At 45.5% G+C, this 24,545-nt stretch overlaps 1 protein-coding gene across 2 annotated transcripts in view; it reads left to right on the forward strand.

The window, feature by feature from the left end:
* The window catches only part of LMF1 (lipase maturation factor 1), a 192,355-nt gene that overhangs the window by 51,644 nt on the left and 116,166 nt on the right, over nucleotides 1-24,545 (forward strand). For both annotated transcript variants that reach the window (XM_069982140.1, XM_069982139.1), the window contains one exon: nucleotides 20,810-20,875. In XM_069982140.1, coding sequence (XP_069838241.1) covers nucleotides 20,810-20,875 — 66 coding nt within the window. The remainder of the gene's footprint in view (nucleotides 1-20,809; nucleotides 20,876-24,545) is intronic.

Genomic DNA, 24,545 nt, shown 5'->3' on the forward strand with positions numbered 1-24,545 from the left:
TGGTATATGGTAATATTATAGGCAAAGAGAGAGAGTGTGTGTGTATATATATATATATATATATATATATATATATATATATATATATATATGTGTGTGTGTATATATATATATATATATATATATATATATATATATATATATAATGTATTATAGTCGGAGCTGCCAATAGGAGTGCCATCCTGTGTTACCCAGACCTGTATGTGGACCCCAGGCTTGTACATGGCACATGGTAGTTGGTTGTATGGGTCTTCAGTAGTCTTGGTGGTACACCGTACACATCTAATGTGTATGTCGGCCTCTTGACTCTCAGCCATGTTGGATTTCCTGTTGTAAGTTGCCACCAGGGCTTCCTCCAGTTTTCCATCCAAAATACATACACGCTTGACTGGGCCGAGTATGCTTGTCTATGGGGGACCTCAGGGAAAGGGTTATCTGTGTGACCAGCATTATAAAGTCTTAAAGGGGTTATGCAGCGGTAGAAAAACATGTCTGCTTTCTTTCAGAAACAGCACCACCCAGGTCTCCGGTTTGGGTGTAGGTTTTGCAGCTTGGTTCTATTGAAATGAATGGAGCTGAACACCCAAACTTGAGACAAGCGTAGTGCTGTTTCTGGAAGAAAACGGCCATGTTTTTCTAATGGTGGAGAACACGCTGCTCTTCCCTCAGGTACAGCGCCCAGGTTTTGGAGCAGCATAGATCCTCAGTGTATTCTTCCACCCTTCCAGGATACATGAAATTCCCCTTTAAATACATGGCAAATGCTTCCACAATTGCATAGTGGTCATGTTGAGTCTCTGTCCCCTGGCCGGACGGCTTCACCCCCATGTCAGCTGACCTCATCCTAGTGGATCCCACAGCCTCCAGCGTGCCATCCTAGTCGCTGCTCCTCCCGCTTGCCCTGCACTCATACTAATTTGCTTTATTACATTAGCGGGGGTGGAAGCAAAGAAAGGCCGCTTTCTTGGGCTGCCGCCTAATTATTCATACAGGGCATCAGGGCTACATGGGAATTTTTGGGGGAAAGTGGTGTCTATAATGTGTCGACCTTTGACCCCTTCCAGCTGCGCCCCCCCCAGGGGTCCCATAATTGACTCCTCAGCAATCCTTTCCCCTCTGATCTTCAGTCATTTATTTGCTATTTGCCTTTGGCTCCTTTCTTTACAGCATCGCTGGAACTTTCCATCAGTGCAATGTGGGTCGGTACTTTCCTAGATGGGGCAGTCCAAAAAGAGTCTTCTACTTAAAGGGGAACTCCTCTTGAATGTATTTTTTACAAGATTTTCTGTGGATTCAAACCACTTGATTATCTGCTCTATAAGGCTACGTTCACACTACGTGAGCTATGTAATAATCATGGCCGTTGTTGACAATTTGCAACAACGTCCGTGATTACTACGTAGCTTACGTAGTGCTGCCTTCTATGGAATCCTGGCCGGAGTGTATACACATTATACACTCCATCTGGGATCCCTAGCAGCGCCGCAAGAAACGGACATGTCAGTTTTCTGTGTCTGCTATTCACTAATTAGCGGCCGCAGAAAAGCTGTCAGTGCACACTACGGAGCGAGCAGCTCTTGCGCTTGCGCACACCGATTCAGCGACAGTGAAGATCATACAGTACCGGCCAGGATGATCTATGGCACCAGCCATTCCGTGACCTCGGCCATGTCACGGAACGGCCGGTGTCTTCCTACTTTGGAACATGGCCTAAGAAAATAATATCACCTTTTCTGGTAAACTCGCCTTTAAAGGCTTTATCCAGCCATTTTTTTTTCTTTCAAATCAACTGCTTTCAGCAAATTATAGAGATTCATTATTTACTTCTAATTAAAATTCTCCAGTCTTCCAGTACTTATCAGCTGCTGTATGTCCTGCAGGAAGTGGTGTATTCTCTCCAGTCTGACACAGTGCTCTCTGCTGCCACCTCTGTCCATGTCAGGAACTGTCCAGAGCAGTAGCAAATCCCCATAGAAAACCTCTGGACCGTTCCTGACATGGACAGAGATGGCAGCAGAGAGCACTGTGTCAGACTGGAATCATTGCATCCCTAGCAAACCCCATATCACACAGCTAGATTGGCACCTTGCCTCTGGTAGAGAAGAGCAAGATCCGCTTGGCAGCAGTGATGTCATGTATATTTCAGCCTATATATATATATATATATATATATATATATATATATATATATAAACATTTTTTCTTCTAAACGTAGGTAGAGAACCCCTTTAATTTAAAAGCAGCATGTCCCTAGTCTGACAGCTTGACTAACAACTTCCGTCTGGTATAGACATGAAGGAGCTGGCTGGCAGCAGTCATAGGGTACTATTATGCTGCGTTTACACTGAGCGATAATTCGCCCGATCGTACGATTAACGATTTCTAAGTAACGATTTTTTTAATGACGATCAGCGTTTAGACGGATCAATATACTGTATCGTACAGAAAAATCGTTTTGCAATCGCTTAAGTCTATCTTGCACATAGGTCAAATCGGTGAACGACTGTTTACATGGAACGATCTGCAAATTTTTGGCAAACGACGATTAAAGAAGTTGTTGTAAGATCAAAATGAACGAATGAACCAGATTATTAGCCGGATTTTAACTTTATTTTGGTGGAAAAAACTGCTTTCCTGCAGTCATCCCCATCTAAACAGTTTTAAAGGGGTACTCTGGCAAAAATATATTATTATTATTATTATTATTATTATTATTATTATTACTATTTTTATTCAACTGGTATGAAAAAGTTATTCAGATTTTTGAATTATGTCTATTAAATAATCCCCAGTATCTATGAGCTGCTGTATGTCCTGCTTTCTGCAGTCATCCCCATCTAAACAGTATTAAAGGGGTACTCTGGCAAAAATCTATTATTATTATTATTATTATTATTATTATTATTATTATTATTATTATTTTTAATCAACTGGTATGAAAAAGTTATTCAGATTTGTGAATTATGTCTATTAAATAATCCCCAGTATCTATGAGCTGCTGTATGTCCTGCAGGAAGTGGTGTATTCTCTCCATTCTGACACAGTGCTCTCTGCTGCCACCTCTGTCCATGTCAGGAACTGTCCAGAGCAGGAGAGGTTTTCTATGGGGATTTGCTACTGCTCTGGACAGTTCCTGACATGGACAGAGGTGGCAGCAGAGAGCACTGTGTCAGACTGGAGAGAATACACCACTTCCTGCAGGACACACAGCAGCTGATAAGTACTGGAAGACTGGAGATTTTTAACAGAAGTAATTTACAAATCTATATAACCTTCTGACACCACTTGATTTGGAGTGAAAAAAATAACAACAATATTTTGCTGGAGTACCCCTTTAAACAGAATTTACTACTAAACTTGGGTAGAGGACCCCGATAACTGTATAGCAGAATATCTCTAGTAACCAGATTTTGAAACTGCTAGATTTCCGCCTTGCTTTTTGTAGAAATAGGCAATGCCGTTTAGCAGCAGTCACTCCGTGTCATCCAACCTGCATTATTAGCCGTTTTTCTCTACACTTAGGTAGAGCGCCCCTTTAGCTCCATCGCCACTATACTCGCGTTCCGGCCGTCCATTAGTTAACAATAGGGAGCTGGATCATTTAGAGGGATGATAGTAGATTGGGAGTCTGATGGGAGGCATACGCGCCCCGTTCCGCTCCGCAGCACCTTGACGCCAGCTCAGAAGCGCTGCTGGCACATCAGCCGCTCGGCCGTTCACCATAGGAATAAGGCGGACTTTGTTTAGGGATCTTGACTTAATCTGCGCTGTGTTTGTTCTTCCAACAATAATAAACAGCGAGGACCAAAGGAAAGCAGCAGCCATGAGGCTGGAGGAGCGTGTCCCCCAATCATGTGTTTAACACATTCACTGCGTCCTGGTGCTTGTTGTGTCTTAGGTGTTTAAAGGGTTTTTGTTTTTTTAGGCGATGTGTAAATTATCACCCGGACCCTTACCCTGTGTCCATCGCCGTCCTACCATTTGCTTCCAATGCAGACTCCAGTCTCACACTGACCAGCATTGCCACCTAAAGGGGTATAAGTGCTGGAGTACTACATGTAACGGTGTATTCTCTTCTAAAAATCATCTTGTAATGAATCTACATAAATTGTTTATATTCTAGATAAAATAAATGACACCGCACCAACAGAATAGTGAGTTCAGCTCTGGAGTATAATACAGGACGTAACTTAGGATCAGTAATGTATGTACACAGTGACCCCACCAGCAGAATAGTGAGTGCAGCTCTGGAGTATAATACAGGATAGGTAATGTAATGTATGTACACAGTGACCCCACCAGCAGAATAGTGAGTGCAGCTCTGGGGTATAATACAGGATATGTAATGTATGTACACAGTGACCCCACCAGCAGAATAGTGAGTGCAGCTCTGCAGTATAATACAGGATGTAACTCAGGATCAGTACAGGATCAGTAATGTATGTACACAGTGACCCCACCAGCAGAATAGTGAGTGCAGCTCTGGAGTATAATAAAGGAGGTAGCTCAGGATGAGTAAAGGATCAGTAATGTGAAGTATGTACACAGTGACCCCACCAGCAGAATAGTGAGTGCAGCTCTGGAGTATAATAAAGGATGTAGCTCAGGATCAGTACAGGATCAGTAATGTGATGTATGTACGCAGTGACCCCACCAGCAGAATAGTGAGTGCAGCTCTGGAGTATAATACAAGATGTAACTCAGGATCAGTACAGTTATAGTAAGATATACCAGTTCCTAATTTTCCCTAACAATCTATAGTTGATGGGATGTGTTAGGCCCTTGGATGCGGACCCCCTTTTGGATATGTGGATGTGATGGTGTCGGACCCCCAGTATGTGTCATGCTGAGATAAGTGTTGTCTGATGCGTCTGGTAGCCTCTTATCCTGTATTGGCATTAGAGAGAGCTGGCTCCCGGGTGCCGGCAGTGAGGAGAGAGGCCTTACCCTTTAAGCATCATTCTCAATGTGTCAGGATATAGAAATCTGCCTTGAATTGTGGAATTTCAGGAGAGACGACCCTGCCGAGCTTAGGGATTAGAAATGAAGAAGAATGTAGCAAATCTCCCTGGCCCGGCGCCCGCAGAGCTGACACTCTGATGCTCGGAGCCGACGCCGGGGGCACTATCTGCCGATCCCTGCCACTTTCCCAAGCTTATATCAATGGAATTTTTACAGGCGTAGCTGTGGGTCATCTAACTTCTCTGGCGTCCCCCCTCTCCATTGGCTTGTCCGTGCCATCTCGCCCCCTCCCCGTCCAAATTCACTTTGGGCTAAGAAGGCCTGAAAGCCGGCTTTGTTCTCTCCGTACTGCAGAGGGGCGAAAAAAACTCCATGGAAAATCTGACATCTGCATTGTAGAGAAGAAATCAATAGATTGGGGGGGATCTGGTCGTCCCCCACTCGTGGAGGAATTCTCTCAGCCCTTCATATCAGCTTAGAGCTTGACTGACATTTTAATTATTCCTCATTTCGCTCATGTTGGGAAACAGTCGGTTTTTGCAGATTTAAGGTTTTTTTTTTGGCTTGGCTCTATGGGAGTGAAGAATGCGTTGCCTTTGACCTGCCCAGGGTATGGTGGGTGTCCATTATGGCGGTGGTATGCCTGGCGGCCACCATTGGCGGGTAACAGTAATTTAAAGGGGTTTTCGATTGAAGGTTGCGTCGTGTTGGTAACAGTTTTCTGAAGGACCTTTGCCGGGTGTCTCCATACAGGATCCCTGGGAGGCAGATGTAGTGTCTAGACTGGGCAAGAGTCTGTCTGGACGGGATACAACGCTCTGTAGATGTCTCCAGGATATCAGCTTCTCATTGTCGTAGAGAAGGTTCTCACTCACCGGCAGCAAGCAGAGATCTTATAAATGAGGAACGTTGGTTAGAACGTTGGAAAGGTTTTTGCAGAAAAATAGGGATCATTTATGTAAGACAGACTCACTATGAGGGTGTCCATACACATCACCGCAAAGATGGCCGTCAGGGTTTTTGTGCGACCACACTGTTATCTTAGGTAGTGTTGAGTAGAGTGGCCAAACATGTTTTTAAGGACTCTCTAGGCCGGCATCCAACTTCTCCAGATGAGCGTTTCAAAGAGCTTCAGGGCCGCTCAAGTCCTAGTCCTAGCACAGTGACACATGCACCCAGATACTGAGCCTCCCATATAGACATCAGGGGAGGCTGCAGCACTAGTGACACAGACAACTCCCTCAGGGTAATGTCTATTCTAATGGTGACATGTATCATATAGACATCAGGGGAGGCTGCAGCACTAGTGACACAGACAGCTCCCTCAGTGTAATGTCTATTCTAATGGTGACATGTATCATATAGACATCAGGGGAGGCTGCAGCACTAGTGACACAGACAGCTCCCTCAGTGTAATGTCTATTCTAATGGTGACATGTATCATATAGACATCAGGGGAGGCTGCAGCACTAGTGACACAGACAGCTCCCCCAGTGTAATGTCTATTCTAATGCTACTGTATTATATTGACGTAAGGGGAGACTCAGTATTTCTAATGTGGCATACTGATATATATAACTGTACTGAGTGGCCCTGCAGTTCCCAACACCGCCACTGGTAGCAGTAGAGACATCCTGTCACCCCTTATTGCTGCCATTCAATGTAATATTTAAAGAAAAAAAAAGTGACGTTCTTTGATAACATTACATTACACAGTTTTATAGCTTTAATTAAAAAAACAAAAGAGTAAGTGTCGGGGGCTACACCTATTTAGCTCACAGAGGATTGTGCTGTCCTCCCACCTGTGGCTCACCAACTACAACTCCTGTCAGGGAATAGTAGGAGTAGTAGTTTTGCTGTAGCGGTAGGCCTGGACCATACACAGTGTAAGAGATTGTGTGGTGAGACTTATCGCTAAGGAGGGTTTATTACAATAGCATCCAGTCTAGACAATACTCTGTGAGCTTCCTGCAGGAATCTTCATGGCCACCAAGCATATTGAAGTATCTTGCTGTATATTTCGGGAGTGACCTCGGTTGCAGGTGGTTTGGGGCTGGAGATGTCTGCAGGGTCCATGGTCTGGGGAATGTTGGACAACAGCTAATTTAGTCCAGGTTCTCCCATCCTGAGAGACTGTTCCTGAGCGGATGGCGATGGGGTCGACCTCCCTGGTGGGAATCTCTGTGCCAGAGGCTCGGCAGCAGCAGATACTCGGTAAATTGGGTTAGGGCCGGGTTTTGTGGTCTTCAGGAGGGGAAAGGTCAGGCTCCTAATCCAGTTAGGGCACCTGTTTCCTGTTCTTTATTTAATTTTACTTCTTCTCCAGAGAACACGTTCTTTTTTTGGAAATTTTATGAGAAAGAAGCTGCACCCCAAGGGGACCACACCTTGGCCTCTGTGATGGTACTGGTGGAATAGGGAACCTGCGGCCCTCCAGCTGCTGCAGAACCGCAATTCCCATCATGCCTTGAAGACAATGCTAAAGCTTTGGCTGTCCAGGCATGATGAGAATTGTAGTTTTGCCACAGCTGGAGGGATGAAGGTTCCCCATCCCTGCTATGTAACTAGACAGACCAGGATTAGAAAAACATGGCTGCTTTCTTCTAAAAACAGCGCCATCTCTGTCCGCAGGTACTGATTAAGATTATTTTGCAGGTCCAGATGACGCTTTTGAGTCCTGTGAGATGAACGTATACGTCCAGCAAATGGTCCATTCGTAGTTATCAGCTTTGTCCTGCAGGAAGTGGTGCAGTCTCTCCTGTCTGACCCAGTGCTCTCTGCTGCCACCTCTGTCCATGTCAGGAACTGTCCAGAGCAGGAGCAAATCCCTCTTCTGCTCTGGAAAGTTCCTGCCATGGACAGAGGTGGCAGCAGGGAGCGCTGTGTCAGACAGGAGGGACTGCACCACTTTCTGCAGGACATACAGCTGCTGATAAGTACCAGAAGACTGGATATTTTCAAATAGAAGAAAATTACAAATGTGTATAACTTTTTGAAACCAGTTGATTTGAAAGAAAAAGATTTACGCTGGAGTGCCCCTTTAAATTTCTGATATAACCTTGGAGGAAGCCTAACTAGGACCCTCCTCATCATCAGAGCTCCCACAATGCCCTGCTCTCTGGTACCAGGCTCCTGTATGTGAATGAACACCATAGCACAGGCCACGCTTCAGTTTCAGGACTCTTGCCGCGTCTTACATCATTCCTTGAGGCGATCAGCCGGAATAATCAATAATTTGCTGGTGTACGTTGTTTCCTCATCGGAAGGGAAGCCCAACGTGTGTCGTGTGAGTCAATACCGGCGTCACTCAGCAACCCAGATCCCAGCCGATAATCCACACCGCAGTGTCGTCCTGTAACCTGGGTAAACAAGCCGCAGGCCTGCTCAGACCTGCACGTCCCAACCGTCCGCGGACTCTGACGCCATGTATAGCGTGCCATCCCTGACTGACGGAGGAACGCACCTCACTCCTCACTAATGATTATGTGGAAGAAAAAAAATCAAAACCCTCCGTTTCCACTGCTCTTCTTCTTTTCCAATGTGCAGTACCTAGCAGGGGGCGACAGCGAACACGAGAGAGAGCTCCTGTCATCGGATCGGCTGCAGAACTACAACTCCCAACATGCCCCGACTGGTCTCACCTTCCTTCCCCTAATCCAGATATCAGGAACCTATGGCTCTCCAGCTGTGGCAGAACTACAATGTCCATCATGCCTGGACAGCCTGGAGGGCCATGGGTTATCCAGTGCTACAAAAACATGGCCACTTTTGCCCCACTCTTGTCTCCAGATTGGGTGGGGTTTTTAAACTCAGTTCCATTGAAGTAAATGGAGCTTAATTGCAAACCGCACCTGAACTGGAGACAAGAGTAGGGGGAAAAGTGGCCATGTTTCTATAGTGCTGGATAACCCCTTTAACACACATTGCTTTAGAGCCCTATTCCACAAGACGATTATTGTTTGGATTGAAACGATAATCGTTCGGTTGAATAGCAGTTAAAGATTAAACGACGAACAAGAAATCCTTGATCGCTTAATAAGACCTGGATCTATTTTTATCGTTGCTCGTTCGCAAATCGTTCGCATGGAATAAGACGTCGTTCGGTCGGTTGCAGTAGCTACGAACGCATTAGCGACGACAAGACGACAGTAAGAACGATCATAAGTAACAATCATTGTTCCGTGTATTGTTTATCGTTAACGATTATGTGAACGATGATCGTCCCGTGGAATAGAACCCTTACTTATCCATGTATAGGTATAGCAGAGCAGAGTGTGTAATTCATCCCATTGCTTTGTTAGAAGGTTCTGACAGTGATCACAGTTCTGTGGATGTCCGGCATACTGGGAGTTGCAGTCTGGAAGAACCAAAATTTGGAAGGTCCTGTTCATGCTATAGGTTTAGGTTGCGTTCACACATCGTACTTTTTATGAAAAGAACGGCGGTTGTTTTCAATAAAAACAATGGCCGTTCTTTTCATAGTGCAACGATTCATTGCAGTCAGTGCAAACAACAGTCGTCATTTCACTTTTTTGCTGGGACCGGGGAGGAGGTGGCTGAGGGAAAAGGCCTCCACTCACCTCCCCAGTTCCAGCAGCGGGTCCCGCATCGCGGCGCTCCGGTGCCCGGTTCCCGGCCGCTTCCGGGTGTCTGACGCGGGCCCGGGACGTGACGTCTCAGGTCCACTCAGCCACTCAGTGAAGGAGGCGGGATCCGTTTCAAGTCCGCTCAGATCCCGCCTCTGTCACTGAGTGGCTGAACCGACCTGAGACATCACGTGCGGGACCCGCTGCTGGGACCGGGGAGGTGAGTGGACGTCTTTTCCCTCGGCCAACTCCTCCCCAGCAAAAAAGTGACACCCCCCCGCTGGAGTACCTCTTTATACATCGTCCACATGACAGCACCACATGGAGGATGTAACCCTTGACCTAACAGGAACAGGAAATACAGAGAGAGGTTAAAAGGGCACTTCCCCAATCCCACCTCAGTGTTTTTCCTGTTCCTGTCAGGATCAGATGGAATACAGAGGTTACCTGTGATCCTTCCAGGTCATGGGTCGGGACGATAGCCTCAGGAGGTGGTCCGGGGGGTTCCTCTGTTCCCCTCCAAGGTCCGGTCATGGCTCAGTGAGGGGTCCCTTGTGGATCCCTCGTGGTCCCAGTCTCCCTGCGGCGCTCAAAGCGGGTTGATGCAGGGAGACGATCCAGATTGCCGCTTCCCCTCGCGCGCCGCGGTGCGCCTGGGCCTACGCGCGCGGCGGATGTGACGTGCGGATGACGTCAGACGCCGGCGCACGTGTCCCGCACGGATTGCCGGGAGTGCGGCATGACGTCTTTCGGCGCCAAATTCAAAACTCCTATCGGAGGCGGACCGGAAGTTCGGCGGTAGCGTCAGGTGACGCCAAATTCAGTCGGACCCAGCAGTATTTAATGGTAAGATGTACCAGTTTAGCTCTCTCTCTCTCCTTGCCACCATGGTCTAGTACACACCACACTATACATCAGTGTACCTTGTATACCCCAAACATGCTGGCTAAAAGTAATCCAACCATTTACCTAATACAGACTCAACTCTGCTACATTTATACCTTAGAATGTTTAAAGTGAAAAAAAAATTCTTTCAAATCAGCTTTGTCCTGCAGGAAGTGGTGTTTTCTTTCCAGTCTGACACAGTGCTCTCTGCTGCCGCCTCTGTCCATGTCAGGAACTGTCCAGAGAAGTAGCAAATCCCCATAGAAAACCTCTCCTGATCTGGACAGTTCCTGACATGGACAGAGGTGGCAGCAGAGAGCATTTTGTCACACTCAAAAGAATACATCATTTCCTGCAGGACATACAGCTGCTGATAAGTATTGGAAAATTGCAGATTTTTAAATAGAAGTAAATTACAAAACTGTATAATGTTGCGTTTACACGGAACGATTATTGTTCTAATTTTCGCAATAATGATCGCATTTGATTGATAATCGGCTGGTGTTAACATGGTGAACGATCAAGCGACAGGCGAGAAATCGTTTATTGTGAACTTTCAACATGTTCACAAATCGTTGTTGGTCGTTCACTAAAAATTCGCAGATCGCTTTGTGTAAACAGTCTTTCACAGATTCACCCTATGTGTGAGATGGGGTTAAGCGATCTTAAAAGTGATCGCACTAACGATTTTTCTAACAATTTATCTCTTCGTCTAAACGCTGAACATTATAAAAACCAAATTGTTGCTTCAAAATTTTAGGCCAATTATCGCTCCATGTAAACAGACCATAACTTTCTGGCATGAGTTGATTTGAAAGTTGCTTTTTTCTGGTGTGCCCCTTTAACTGTCAGGGGTGTGTAACATCACATTTTTCCTTGGTGCATTTATACATGACGTATCGTTTATTTTTACAGTGAAGTCTATGGAAAACTTATGCAAACCATAGCAGTGTGTCAGTATACATTTATAGAGTAGGTTTTACAGGAGAAACATTGGGGGTCGGGTTCACACCATAGTTGGCCCTTTTGTTGTATATATTAGAATTTTTCATATTAGGGTACGCCCCATTTACTTAAATAGGAAGTCTTCTTGAAAGTACAGTGGTGCCTTAGATTACGCGCATAATTCGTTCCGGGGCCGCGCTTGTAATCCAAATCCACTCTTAAAACAAAGCAAATTTTCCCATAAGAAATCACTGATATGTGGACAATTGGTTCCACACCCCAAAATAATGATTTTTTTTATTCTGAATAACATGTAAAACAAATGAAACAAACAATAAGAAACAGTTGAATATGTGATATTATAAGTTACTGTAGAGTATAGCAATCAGCATGTGGTGTATAATGTATAGTAAGTGCATAACCCTGATAACACAGCAGCAGATTGTAGACACATGTGTGGTCACATGACAGCAATGGGGAAGGGGTGTGTGTTCAGCATGGACCAATCAGGAAGTGAGAATCACTGAGCTGTGCAGGGGGACAGTGACAGAAACTTTTCTATACAGCAGTGTGTATAGCTGAGTGCGAGTGCAGGCACATTATAGCAGCAGTGTGTACAGCTGAGTGCGAGTGCAGGCACATTATAGCAGCAGTGTGTATAGCTGAGTGCAAGTGCAGGCACATTATAGCAGCAGTTGTATAGCTGAGTGCGAGTGCAGGCACATTATAGCAGCAGTGTGTATAGCTGAGTGCGAGTGCAGGCACATTATAGCAGCAGTGTGTATAGCTGAGTGCGAGTGCAGGCACATTATAGCAGCAGTGTGTATAGCTGAGTGCGAGTGCAGGCACATTATAGCAGCAGTGTGTATAGCTGAGTGCGAGTGCAGGCACATTATAGCAGCAGTGTGTATAGCTGAGTGCGAGTGCAGGCACATTATAGCAGCAGTGTGTATAGCTGAGTGCGAGTGCAGGCACATTATAGCAGCAGTGTGTATAGCTGAGTGTAAGTGCAGGCACAGTATAGCAGCAGTCTGTATAGCTTAGTGTAAGTGCAGGAATGGAGAGGGCGGTAAACACAAGCGATGACAGAAACTGTAGGAATGAATGAGCAGGGTATAGGGTGAGCACAGTATAGCAGCACTCTCTGTCCGGGGAGAGGGGGTTACAGCTATGAAGAGATTACCTCCACAGTCCTGTCCCCTGATGTAAGCCCCAGCCGGAAGTGGATCTGCTATGATTTGGAAGGTAAGGGAGACTTCCTGGGACAGAGTACAGAGCTGTAGACCCCACTATGCAGACCATGCCCCTCCCCCGCTCCCACCCACCCAGTACAGGGAGCTCTTACACCATGTTAGAATTTTGAAAAACTGTGAGCTCTTCCTGAAATCGCTCTTAATCCAAGTTACTCTTAAACCAAGGTACCACTGTATATGTGATTGCATTTGCAAGTGTGGACATATATGTTTGGGAAATGATCCAGTGTACTCAGTGGCTGCGTTCGGACTGTCAGGACGGCGTTGGTATCCATTTTTGACAGGTTACTTGAGCATTCTTGAGTCCGGTCGCTCAGCGTTATTATCGGTGACTGATGAAGTTGTGCTGCCCAGAAAACATGGATAAAGACATACGCTGTATCCATGTTTTCCTGAACTTCCTAGGGCGGCATCCATCTTCTTCAGCCTCCAATAATCAAACGTCGAGCGATCGGACTGAAGAATGCTCAGGTTGTGCTCCACAGGTTACCAATGTATACCTGCCATGAACGGCCTAATCATGATATGAATTTTGTGATCATCAGCTGAGCGTGATAAAAGTCCTCATACACTTTATATGAGTGGTGGGTTTGGCAGTCAGTATAAGATGTATGGAACTCTCCTGAAACTCCACTTACAGATGATCTCAATGAAGATAGGCGTCAGACGTGATCGAAAATCATTGTCCGATCCCTTTGTTCTCAGGGAGAGAAGCCACAGCCAGAGCCGTCTGCTTACCCCTGTGGGCAAAACAGCTATTGAATGTGTATGCTCATTTTAGCCCTGTCCTGTGTAATATGGCCAGAGCTTGTTCTTTGGATGAGGTGGTTTGATCCCTTAAATTTTCAAATCATCTGTAGCCAGAGAATTGTAATTTATTAAAAAAATCTCCAGATTTCCAGTACTTATCAGCTATTGTATGCCCTGCAGGAAGTGGAGTATTCTTTACAGTTTGATACAGTGCTCTCTGCTGCCTCCTCTGTCCATGTCAGGAACTGTCCAGAGCAGCAGCAAATCCCCATAGAAAACAGTTCCTGACATGGACAGAGGTGGCAGTAGAGAGCACTGTCAGACCGGAAAGAATACACCACTTCCTGCAAGACATACGGCAGCTGATAAGTACTGGAATACTGGAATAAATTACAAATTTCTGGCCCTTACTGGCAACAGTTGATTTGAAAGATTTTTTGTTGTTGTTGAACTACCCTTTAACAGCATACTTTAGTCTATTAGAGAAGTATACATGTACTGTATGTGGCCAATGTATTCTGTGACTATATGGGGGCACATGGTCATCGATCGGACCAATGCTCTATAAAAGGGGGGGGGGGGGGGGGCTGCAATAAAAATCCTTATTTTTAGAGACTCATAATAAAGAGCAAAACTTTTTTTTTTTTTTTTTAAGAAATCAGCTCCCCCCTAATTAGAGCAGTGCGTCCGTGCGGCGGCACATAAGCATCCAGTGTTCTATAAACACCCTCCACGCCGCGTCCCTCGGGTGGAGGTGGAAGCCGTGTTTATAATAAATGGCTGACGCCATACCCTAGCAATTTGGCCTGACTTACTGTACCAAAGCAGCTGCTCCTCACGGTAATTAACCCGCAGCCAATTAGCAGGGCCGTCATTCATCTCATTGACTGGTGATTTATGTAGAAACATCTCAGGAGCCGACACCGGGCCACAGTCATACCACAGCCTATAGGTTTATACTTTCATCAGATGTGTCACATTAGTTTCCTGAGGTCGGTGAAGATGAAACGAGGCCGGGAGGCTGAGCCCGACCAATGAATGAGGCTGAGCCCGACCAATGAATGAGGCTGAGCCTGACCAATGAATGAGGCTGAGCCCGAACAATGAATGAGGCCAATGACGCAAGGGAGAAAACTGCTGCCCTTCCCTTACCCCCTATACAACACCATTCCCTTCCTGGTATGAGAACAGGACTGGACCGGTCACTGCCTTCCACAAGAGTAACACACTCCTCTTCTGCTGCTGACCTCTCCAGAGTTACAGGATGTTCTATTACTGACACATGGGTTTTTTTTTCCTGAAATCCCCTGTGCTGGTAAAAAAAAATTCTGATTCCAACCATTGCTCTCTGCAGATCCCATCATGGACAGGTCACTGCCTTCCACAAGAGTAACACACTCCTCTTCTGCTGCTGACCTCTCCATTGTTACAGGATGTTCTATTACTGACACATGTTTTTTTTTTTTGCTCCTGAAATACTCTGTGCTGGTGGAGAATTCTGATTCCAACCATTGCTCTCTGCAGATCCCATCATGGACCGGTCACTGCCTCCCACAAGAGTAACACACTCCTCTTCTGCGGCTGATCTTCCTGCCATCTGGTTGGGTACAGGGGGTAATGCCAACTTATTTGGCACCTAAACTAGAGAAGAATCCTGCTCTTTCTAACCGTCTCTCTACCAGTCACACGATGGACAGGTCACTGTCTCCCACAGGATCATCACCCTCCTCTTCTGCTGCTGTTACAGGATGTTCTATTCCATCCATATAACAGTTTTCCTGAAATACTCTGCGCTGGTGCAGAATTCTGGAGTTTCCATCCTTTTCTCACTGCCAATCACATGATGTACAGGTCACAAGAATAAAGGCCATATTACACGGTACAATTTTCTGGGGGAAGTGAGCACCGACCTGTCAGGTCAGCGCTCGCCTCCTACTCATCCCCAGCTCGCTGCCTGTGCTATTGAACGGTTACAGCGTATTCTGTTACCACCCATGTTACATTTCCTGGAATACTCTGTGCTGACAGGGAAACCTGCTCTTTCCAACCTGTGTCACCTACACCTAGACAAAGCACTGCCTCCTACAGGATCATCACACTCCTCTTCGTCCGCTTACCATCCCATCATCTGATTGGCTACAGGATGTTCTGTCCCCGCCCACTTGAAACTTCACAACTCATTTCCTGCCTGCTGTTCCTGACATGGACAGAGGTGGCAGCAGAGAGCACTGTGTCAGACTGGAAAGAATACACCACTTCCTTACCGAAAACGTAGAATTTTTAAGTCTTATTTTTAAGAATGTTCTTGCACTTAAGAGGTTAGCTGCTGGATGGGGGCCGTCTCCCTCTTGTTTTTTTTTTATCTCCTATTTCCATACTTGTCTTCTCATTAGTTCGGTGCCCTTCCCCCTTAGCATCAGGTTAGAACACAATGAAGAAAGGCTGAGGAAACCTGGCAGGGTGTGAGGCCAGGCCGTGTAGACTGGAGCAGACCGCTGCCAACCACAATACAGCCCGGGTGCTTGATATACTGCCATAACACGACTCACTGTCACCGGCATCTGTAATTACTGCGGCTGATGGTACACAGCAGGCAGCTATAGCGGATACTGCCAATGGAAGCCAGCAGAATTAACCTCCCTCCCTGCAGCAATCGCCTTTAGGGCCCTATTCCACTGGACGATTATCATTAACGATAAACGATCCAAACGACCGCTATTACGAAAGACCTGAAATCGTTCACCCATTTACATGGAAAGATAATCGTTACTTATGATCGTTCTTGCGGTCGTCTTGTCGTCGCTATTGCGTCCGTCACTACTGCCAACGACCGGACAACTTCTTGTTCAGTGCGAACGATTTGCGAACGAACATCCATAAAAATAGGTCCAGGTCTTATTAAACGATCAACGATTTCCCGTTTGGTCGTTAGTTGTTAACTGCTATTCAACCGACTGATTATCGTTTAGATTCGAACGACTTAACGATAGTCTGAACGATAATCGTCCGGTGGAATAGGGCCCTTAGGGTCTGTGTCAATGAGTGCCATACAGGGAAGTCAGCCTAATACAGAAATGGGGAACTCATGCCCCCCCCCCCAAGGATAGATTATCAGCCTAAGGGTCCTATTCCACTGAGCGATTTTTAACGATAAACGATCGCAAACAAGATTGTTTATCGTTAACAGATTACAGCTGATCACTGGGGGTCCCAGCAGGATAAGATGCCTCTAAGAGGAGAGCAATATAATACTTTTCGTAGTACGATATCTCTCCATGTATTGTAACATTGGCTCTTCAGAGTTGTATCATTTAACTATATATCTGTGCAGTAGATTTGGTGCTGTGTATCAGGAAAACAGAGCTGTAATGATGACCCTGGTGTCTATAAGTGAAGATTCACCGTACAGCCCCCTGCCCGTGTGTGTGTACTGGGCCGCATACACAGAGGACCCTTGTGTGAGGATGACACCAGCCATGAGCAGGACAGGGTTATTACCAATGATGGAGATGAGGAGGTGAAGACATGCATTGTGCCCGCCACACGTGGCTGCCCCTGGATGCCGCCTTATGACCGTCCCAGCTTTTCCTTCATCAGAAGGATTGTGATCCTAATCAGCCAAACGTTTACAGCTGGGATCAAAGCCGGGGCTAGCCCTGGGCAAGGAGCGGGGCATGCAGCTGTCCCCTCCACCCAGCCCAGGTGTCTTCTTCTCCTTATTATCAACCTCACACACAGAGGAATGAATTACACCAGAGGTCTCCAACCTGTGGCTCCCTGGCAGATGCAGAACCACAGCCCCCAGCATGCTGGCTGGTAGGACATACTGGGAGTTGTACTTTTGCAAATATATGTTCTTCCCCAGGCTGCCAGGGCATGCTGAGAGTTGTAGTTTTAAAACAGTTGGAGTGCAGGTAGAAGCACACTATTATCCTGATGCTCTCATCTTTTCACCTATAGAGGTGGTATCTAATCCCTTTAGGCTATATACGGCTGCTAATTCTGTCCCTGTATACATATAATTAAGGTGGAAATGTAGGATTTCCCCCTTAAATTGCACAAAGACACCTTAGAGCCCTATTACACCAACAGATTATCTGACAGATTTTTTTTTTTAGCCAAAGCCAGGAATGGACTATAAACAGGGAACAGGTAATAAAGGAAAGACTGAAATTTCTCCTCCTTTCAAATCCATTCCTGGTTATCTGTCAGATAATCTGTTGGTGTAATAGAGCCCTTAGGGTGGTATTACACGGCTTAATGATTGTTGTAAGTGAGTATTGATCTGCTCAATCGGCACTTGCTCATAGTGTGTATTGCAGCTCTTATGGTATATAGAGAATAAGTTATACTTACCTCTCCAGGCTCCCCTGGTGTCCTGCTGTCTTTTTCCTGCCGCCCTGTCTCACCGCAGCCAACACTTCTGAAGCAGTCTTTGAAGTTACAGGCTGCTATTATACTGCCAAATGTGACTATCTGCCAAATGTGACTATATGCCAAATGAGGCCAATTTGGGCAGATATCGCTCCGGTTTAATAAAGACAGCGATCAGCCAAAGAGACGGCTGATTCTTGTCTTTCAACATTCTTCAAGATTATCGGCAGCAGAATGTGTAAAATATATAAAGTCCATACTTACCTCTCCAGGCTCCCTGGTGTCTTGCTGTCTTTTCCTTGGTCACTGCAGCCACTGAAGCTTCTAAAGCCATCTCTGAAGTAACAGGTGGCTCAGCCAATCACTGGTGCTGTCCCATCTCGGCCAATGATTGTCTGAGTGGCCTTGCACTTCAGAGACTGCTTCAGAAGCTTCAGCGGCGGGCGGGAAAAAGACAGCAGGACACCAGGGAGCCTGGAGAGGTAAGTATATATTTTATAAACTAATAAAGCATGGGCTGCACAGACATTGTTAGCGATGTCCCTGCTACCCTTACCACACGTTTCTCAAGCTGTGTAAGTGAGCGCTGAACTAGCAGATTGGCACTCGCTTACAATGACCCAGGGCCTGTAATACCACCCTTAGGGTCCTAAGGGTGTAGGAGTAACCATACTGCTGGTATGTGGATGGGTGCTCCTCCATCCTGGACTCCTAAGTGGCTGTTTTGAATGAATATAAAGATGGAGCATGTATTTATGTAGAACCAAGTGTATGGGCAACTGCTTCTTGTGAAGTTCTAGTTGCATCTATGTTAAAGGGAAACCGTTAACCCCACCTGCCGGGGTGAAGGCCGCCCGACCCCCCGCTAGAGCCCTGGATATTTAAGTCCCGTTCCTGGAGCTGGTCCCGGGATGAAGATATCACCGTCTGAAGCCCGACGGGCTTCAGACGGTGATATCTATGTCTCGGGACCAGCTCCAGGAACGGGATTTGGCGAGATGGGGTAACTATCTCGGGCTCTAGCGGGGGGTTGGGTGGCCTTCACCCCGACACCCCGACTTGCCCTATTACATGGAGCGATTATCGTTTAAAAATTCGCTAAAACGTTAAAAAATTAGCGATTATCTGTCCGTGTAATAACATCCATCGATCAAACAACGAACGAAAAATCGTTAATTTTTTTCCTTTAACATATTGAAATACTATCGTTATTGGTAGTTCGCCGATCGTTCGCATATCTGTTTGTGTAATAAGTCGTTTGCTGATAAAACATGCTGTGTGGGTTGTCCTGAGGAATGATTAGCGACCATAACGACGTAAAAACGATTGTTCATAACGGTAATCTGTGAATGGGATAGCTTTAGAATCGCTTTGTGCAATAGGACCTTTAGTATCCAGTCATATATACATCATGTACACGTATGTCTGTCCTGGCTGATGGTTTGTTACAATGTATCAGTGCATGTAAAAGCTTTGTTTGGTTTGGAGAGCAGAGGATTCTCTAGACTAGATACAACTATACCAGGTTGAGAGGTGTCAGGTCCGGGATTGAATAGTGTTTCCCTTCACTGACAGCAAGCAGAGATCCTAACTATAGTGGGAAGATGACACATACAGAATATTGGAGGGCTGCAGAACATTTCATATACCTTAAAGGAGAAAAGAAGTCCAACAAAACTTTTTATTAAAGTATTGTATTGCCCCCCAAAAGTTATACAAATCCCCAATACCCACTTATTACGGGAAATGCTTATAAAGTGCTTTTTTTTTGCCTGCACTTAGTACTGCATCAAGGCTTCACTTCCTGGATAACATGGTGATGGCACTTCCTGGATAACATGGTGATGTCACTTCCTGAATAACACGGCGATGTCACTTCCTGGATAACATGGTGATGTCACTTCCTGGATTACATGGTGATGTCACTTCCTGGATAACATGGTGATGTCATGACCCGACTTCCAGAGCTGGGTGGGCTGTAGCTGCTGGAGAGGATGATGGCAGAGGGATGCTCAGTGTCCCTCCAGTGCCCTGTGTCCCTCTGTCATCATCCCCTCCAGCAGCCACAGCCCGCACAGCTCTGGGAGTCGGGCCGTGACATCACTATGTTATTGAGGAAGTGACATCAACATGTTATCCAGGAAGTGACATCACCATGTTATCCAGGAAGTGACATCACCATGTTATCCAGGAAGGGACATCACCATGTTATCCAGGAAGTGACATCACCATGTTATCCAGGAAGTGACATCACCATGTTATCTAGGAAGTGACATCACCATGTTATCCAGGAAGTGACATCACCATGTTATCCAGGAAGTGACATCACCATGTTATCCAGGAAGTGAAGCTTTGATGCAGTAGTAAGTGCAGGGAAAAAAGCACTTTATGTGCATTTCCCGTAACAAGTGTATATTGGGGATTTGTATAACTTTTGGGGGGCAATACAGTACTTAAATAAAATATTTTGCCGGACTTCTTTAATTTAAGTGTATCGTCTAGAGATGAGCGAACCAGGTTTGGGTTCGAGTCGATCCGAACCCGAACGTTCGGTATTTGATTAGCTGGGGCTGCTGAACTTGGATAAAGCTCTAAGGTTGTCTGGAAAACATGGATACAGCCAATGACTATATCCATGTCTTCCACATAGCCTTAGGGCTTTATCCAACTTCAGCAGCCACCGCTAATCAAATACTGAACGTTCGGGTCCGGATCGACTCGAGCATGCTCCAGGTTCGCTCATCTCTAGTACCGTCAGATACAGCAGGGAGTTGTACTGTGCTGGCAGAAGTTTGGGTGTCCATGACTATGAACACATGAGACCCTAATGTGCTGATTAGAATGGGGGTCATAGCCGTGGATACCCGAACTTCCGCAGGCAGAGTGAAATTCTCCGGTGATCTGACAGCGGCCCTGATGACGGGTACACTTTAAGCTCCACATTTGACTGCCTTTCCTGATAGAGGGATGGGTAGGATAACTGCATGTACTGTATGTATGAGGCCGCCATTACTGTCCTTACATTGTCTTTTTTTTTCTATTTCCTGATTTCAGGGTCTTATAAAAATCCGAGGAGACAAGTGCTGGAGAGATCTGACCTGCATGAACTATCATTATGAGGTGAGGACACAAAGTACCAACCCTAACCTGTGTCACTCCAGACTATTACTCTCATGAGGAGCCACATGTTAGGAGTACTGCCTTAAAGGGGTACTCTAGTGGGAAAAAAAAATCTTTCAAATCAGAATGTGTCAGAGATTTGTAATTTACTTCTTTTTAAAAAATCTTCCATTACTTATCAGCTGCTGCATGTCCTGCAGGAAGTGATGTATTCTTTCCAGTCTGACACAGTGCTCTCTGCTGCCACCTCTGTCCATGTCAGGAACTGTCCAGAGCAGCAGCAAATCCTCACAGAAAACCTGTCCTGCTCTCCAGAGAGAATACCACTTCCTGCAGGACATACAGCTGATAATTTTTTTCTGGAGTACCCCTTTAAATGATGAATAATTGAGGCCTCTCCTGTAAGGGACAAGGTCTACTGCAGCATATGATAAATAGACCAAACTTCACAAACTATGTAAAGTACTGTGGAATCAGTTGGTGCTATACAAATAAACAATTTTTTACCGGAGTACCCCTTTAACATTGTTCATCCAGAGCCTCCTGGTTCCTGAGTCTGCATTGATTGCTCTGTGTGGAATTTATTACCTGCTCCGTCTCTGCTAACTCATCCTGTTTTATGGACCCATGTTCTATCCTTCAGGCTGCCTTGAGTCCTTTGTTTCTCAGTAGGGGGGGTTGTCCTGTGGAGAGGGGGGATTCAGACATGTAATTGAGATCCAGGAGTTAATGTGTTAACCTTACAGGACTTTAATATACAATATGGTGGTGACCTCAGGGTAGAGACGCATAGCTCTGCTCATTGGATTACAGGGTAAGTGGCCTCTGCAGGACGCTCTGCTGAATCATTTATCCAATAGTCAGCATTGGAATGAGGTTCTGAGGCTGAAGACCATTATTTACACATTTATGGACTAAATCAGTAGCCTCGGGGAGCTCCCATCACCTACTGCGGCAGGCGAGTCCTGCAGAGCTGACATTCCTGCCTGAGGTGCCTTGCTGTTACTGCAGAGATGCTAAGGGGATGTAAGGCTATAAGGTGCCCCCCCCCATAGGTGATCTTCATTAGAGAAAGACTATTAGGGTCTCCTGCCAATATCAAGTGACCAATGGTAGGACCCAGTGACAAATACATATGAGATATAGATAGAACACAGCGCTGCTTGGAAGTTTGGGAATCTTTCAGAATCTTCTATACTTCTGCACAGATTAAACAAGCGAGTCTATTATGATACATGTGGTTGTTTATTCACTGAGAAAAAGGATGCAGTCACACATCTGTCGTGGGAAACTATGCGAACCTTAGGCAGGGTTTGATCCGTTTCTCCATTGACTTCCATTGTAAAAAAAAAACGGATCAAAACGGATCCGTTTGTTTTTTTTTTGAAAGACACAAAAACGTAGCAGACACTACTTTTGTGTCCATTAAAAAAAAGGATCCGTTTTGATCCGTTTTTTTTTACAATGGAAGTCAATGGAAAAACGGATGCACACAAATGCATCCGTGTTTTTCATACGTTTTTTGCAAAAAACGGATGAAAAAAAAGGATTGAAAAAACGCAGTGTGAACCCAGCCTTAGGCTGTTACCATAAAGATGGAGTTTTACCGCATTTCTTTACCAAGCCTCATCATGTGATCAGCATTACCAGGCTTCATCATGTGATCAGCATTACCAGGCTTCATCATGTGATCAGCATTACCAGGCACCATCATGTGATCAGCTTTACCAGGCACCATCATGTGATCAGCATTACCAGGCTTCATCATTGCAGGTTTTAGGTCATAACCTGATGAAGTCCAGTAATGCTAGGGAACTCAGGTTGCTACCTTTGAGAAAAGAACATGGCGGCCTGTGCTGTGCAGTCTATGGGCTCCCTTTAAGAACATCTTGAAAGTTAGGGAAGCTGCCTCTGACTTTCTCCGTGGCGTCTTCACTAGAATGCACGCTGTTGTTGAGGTTGTTGGTTTTCATGGTGTCTTAACCACCAATGAGCAGAATTCCCTAAAATTAAGAGAAGGAGGAAATACATAGAAAAGTTTAAATTTAGCTCTGGGGGAATTTGTCTTTAATGGTAACAAAATGTATTCCCATCATGGTGTCCCCGGCCCTCCTCATCCGGGGAGACTGGGGTGACGTGTTACATGTCTAGGGAGGATGGTTTCTTCAAGGGTGTCTCTGTCTATAGACAGCTTCCCAGGTATGGTATAAGATGGTTTAATGGGGTGTTTGAGACAAGACCTCCACAATCAGTAGAATAAGGGATTCATGCTGAGGATTCAGCACAGTGAATGAATTTCCATGGCATGGTCCTCCTACCCTATGGCTATGTTCACACACAGTATTTTTGCTCAGTATTATGGTCCTCATATTGCAACCAAAACCAGGAGTGGATTAAAAACACAGATAGGCTCTGTTCACACAATGTTGAAATTTAGTGGAGGGTCGTCATTTAATGGCAAATAATTGGCGTTATGTAAAAACATCGTCCGTTATGAAATAATGGCCATTATATGTCATTAAATGACGTCCATCCACTAAATTTCAACAGTGTGTGAGCAAAGCCTTTCTGTGTTTTTAATCCACTCCTGGTTTTGGTTGCAATATGAGGAACAAAATACTGAGTGGCGGACTTGCAGTGGTGGGTGTTACCATAAGGAAAATTGTGTCCAGATCACCGTCCGCAGAAACTATAGTTAAAGAGGTTTATGGAGTTTATAACATTGATGGCCTATCTACAGGATAAGCCATCAATGTCTGATGGGCAGGATGCTGTTCAGGGAGAGCTACTACATACACAGTAAATTGTGCCAGAAGCCCTGCGCCACCTACTGTATAATGGTGGTGTAGGGTACTGCAGCACGGCTCATATGAGAGGGAATGTGTCATCTTAATTTTCTGTTACTGATAAGACACTAAAATGTGTTCTTTTATTCTAATCTGTTTACCTTAACTGTTTCACTTTTTGTACATTGTTATGGGAGCTGCCGTCTTGCCTTGGCTTTTTTTAACAGCATTTAGTGACATGCTTTACAGCAAGCCTCATGGACATAGACGACAGTAGACAGAGTCTGTACCCTGAATGTGAAACGTTACTGAGCGTGCTCTGTGACCTGTGAAGAGGTCATTCCATGGGGAGCTGCTATTGTCTCCTCTATCTACTGGTGTCACATGATGCTGCAATGCTGTACAAATCACTTTAGAGCAGCCTCCTCTTATCACCACAGACTCAACAGGAAGTCTCAGCTTAGTTTTAGCCCCAGTGGTGAGAATGAAAACTGCAAGATATCACAATTATTTTATAATATAGATAGAAAAATAGTACCAAAACTTCCTAAAAAAGTGCTGGTGCAGCAGGTTCTCCAAACTGTGTCTCCATGGTAACAGACAACAAACTGTAGTCTAATCCTGCAGTCATATTCCCTTGTATTTGTCCTCTACTTCTAGCCAACTTGCCAGATATACATTACCACACAATACGGGGACTCATGGCTAAAGTATCAGACTGCAGAGTTTATTTGTAGTCTGTTACCTTGGGAACACAGAGTAGTCCGTCTATGAATGTAAGGACCAGTTCACAAGGAGTAAAACTGGTGGAATTCCGCCAGCCTCCTTGTCATCCGTCTATGTGAGGCGCGCTCCTCCTCTCTACGTGAAAGAATTGACATGTC

The sequence above is a fragment of the Dendropsophus ebraccatus genome, chromosome 9 (assembly GCF_027789765.1).
Source record: "Dendropsophus ebraccatus isolate aDenEbr1 chromosome 9, aDenEbr1.pat, whole genome shotgun sequence".
NCBI lineage: Eukaryota > Metazoa > Chordata > Amphibia > Anura > Hylidae > Dendropsophus > Dendropsophus ebraccatus.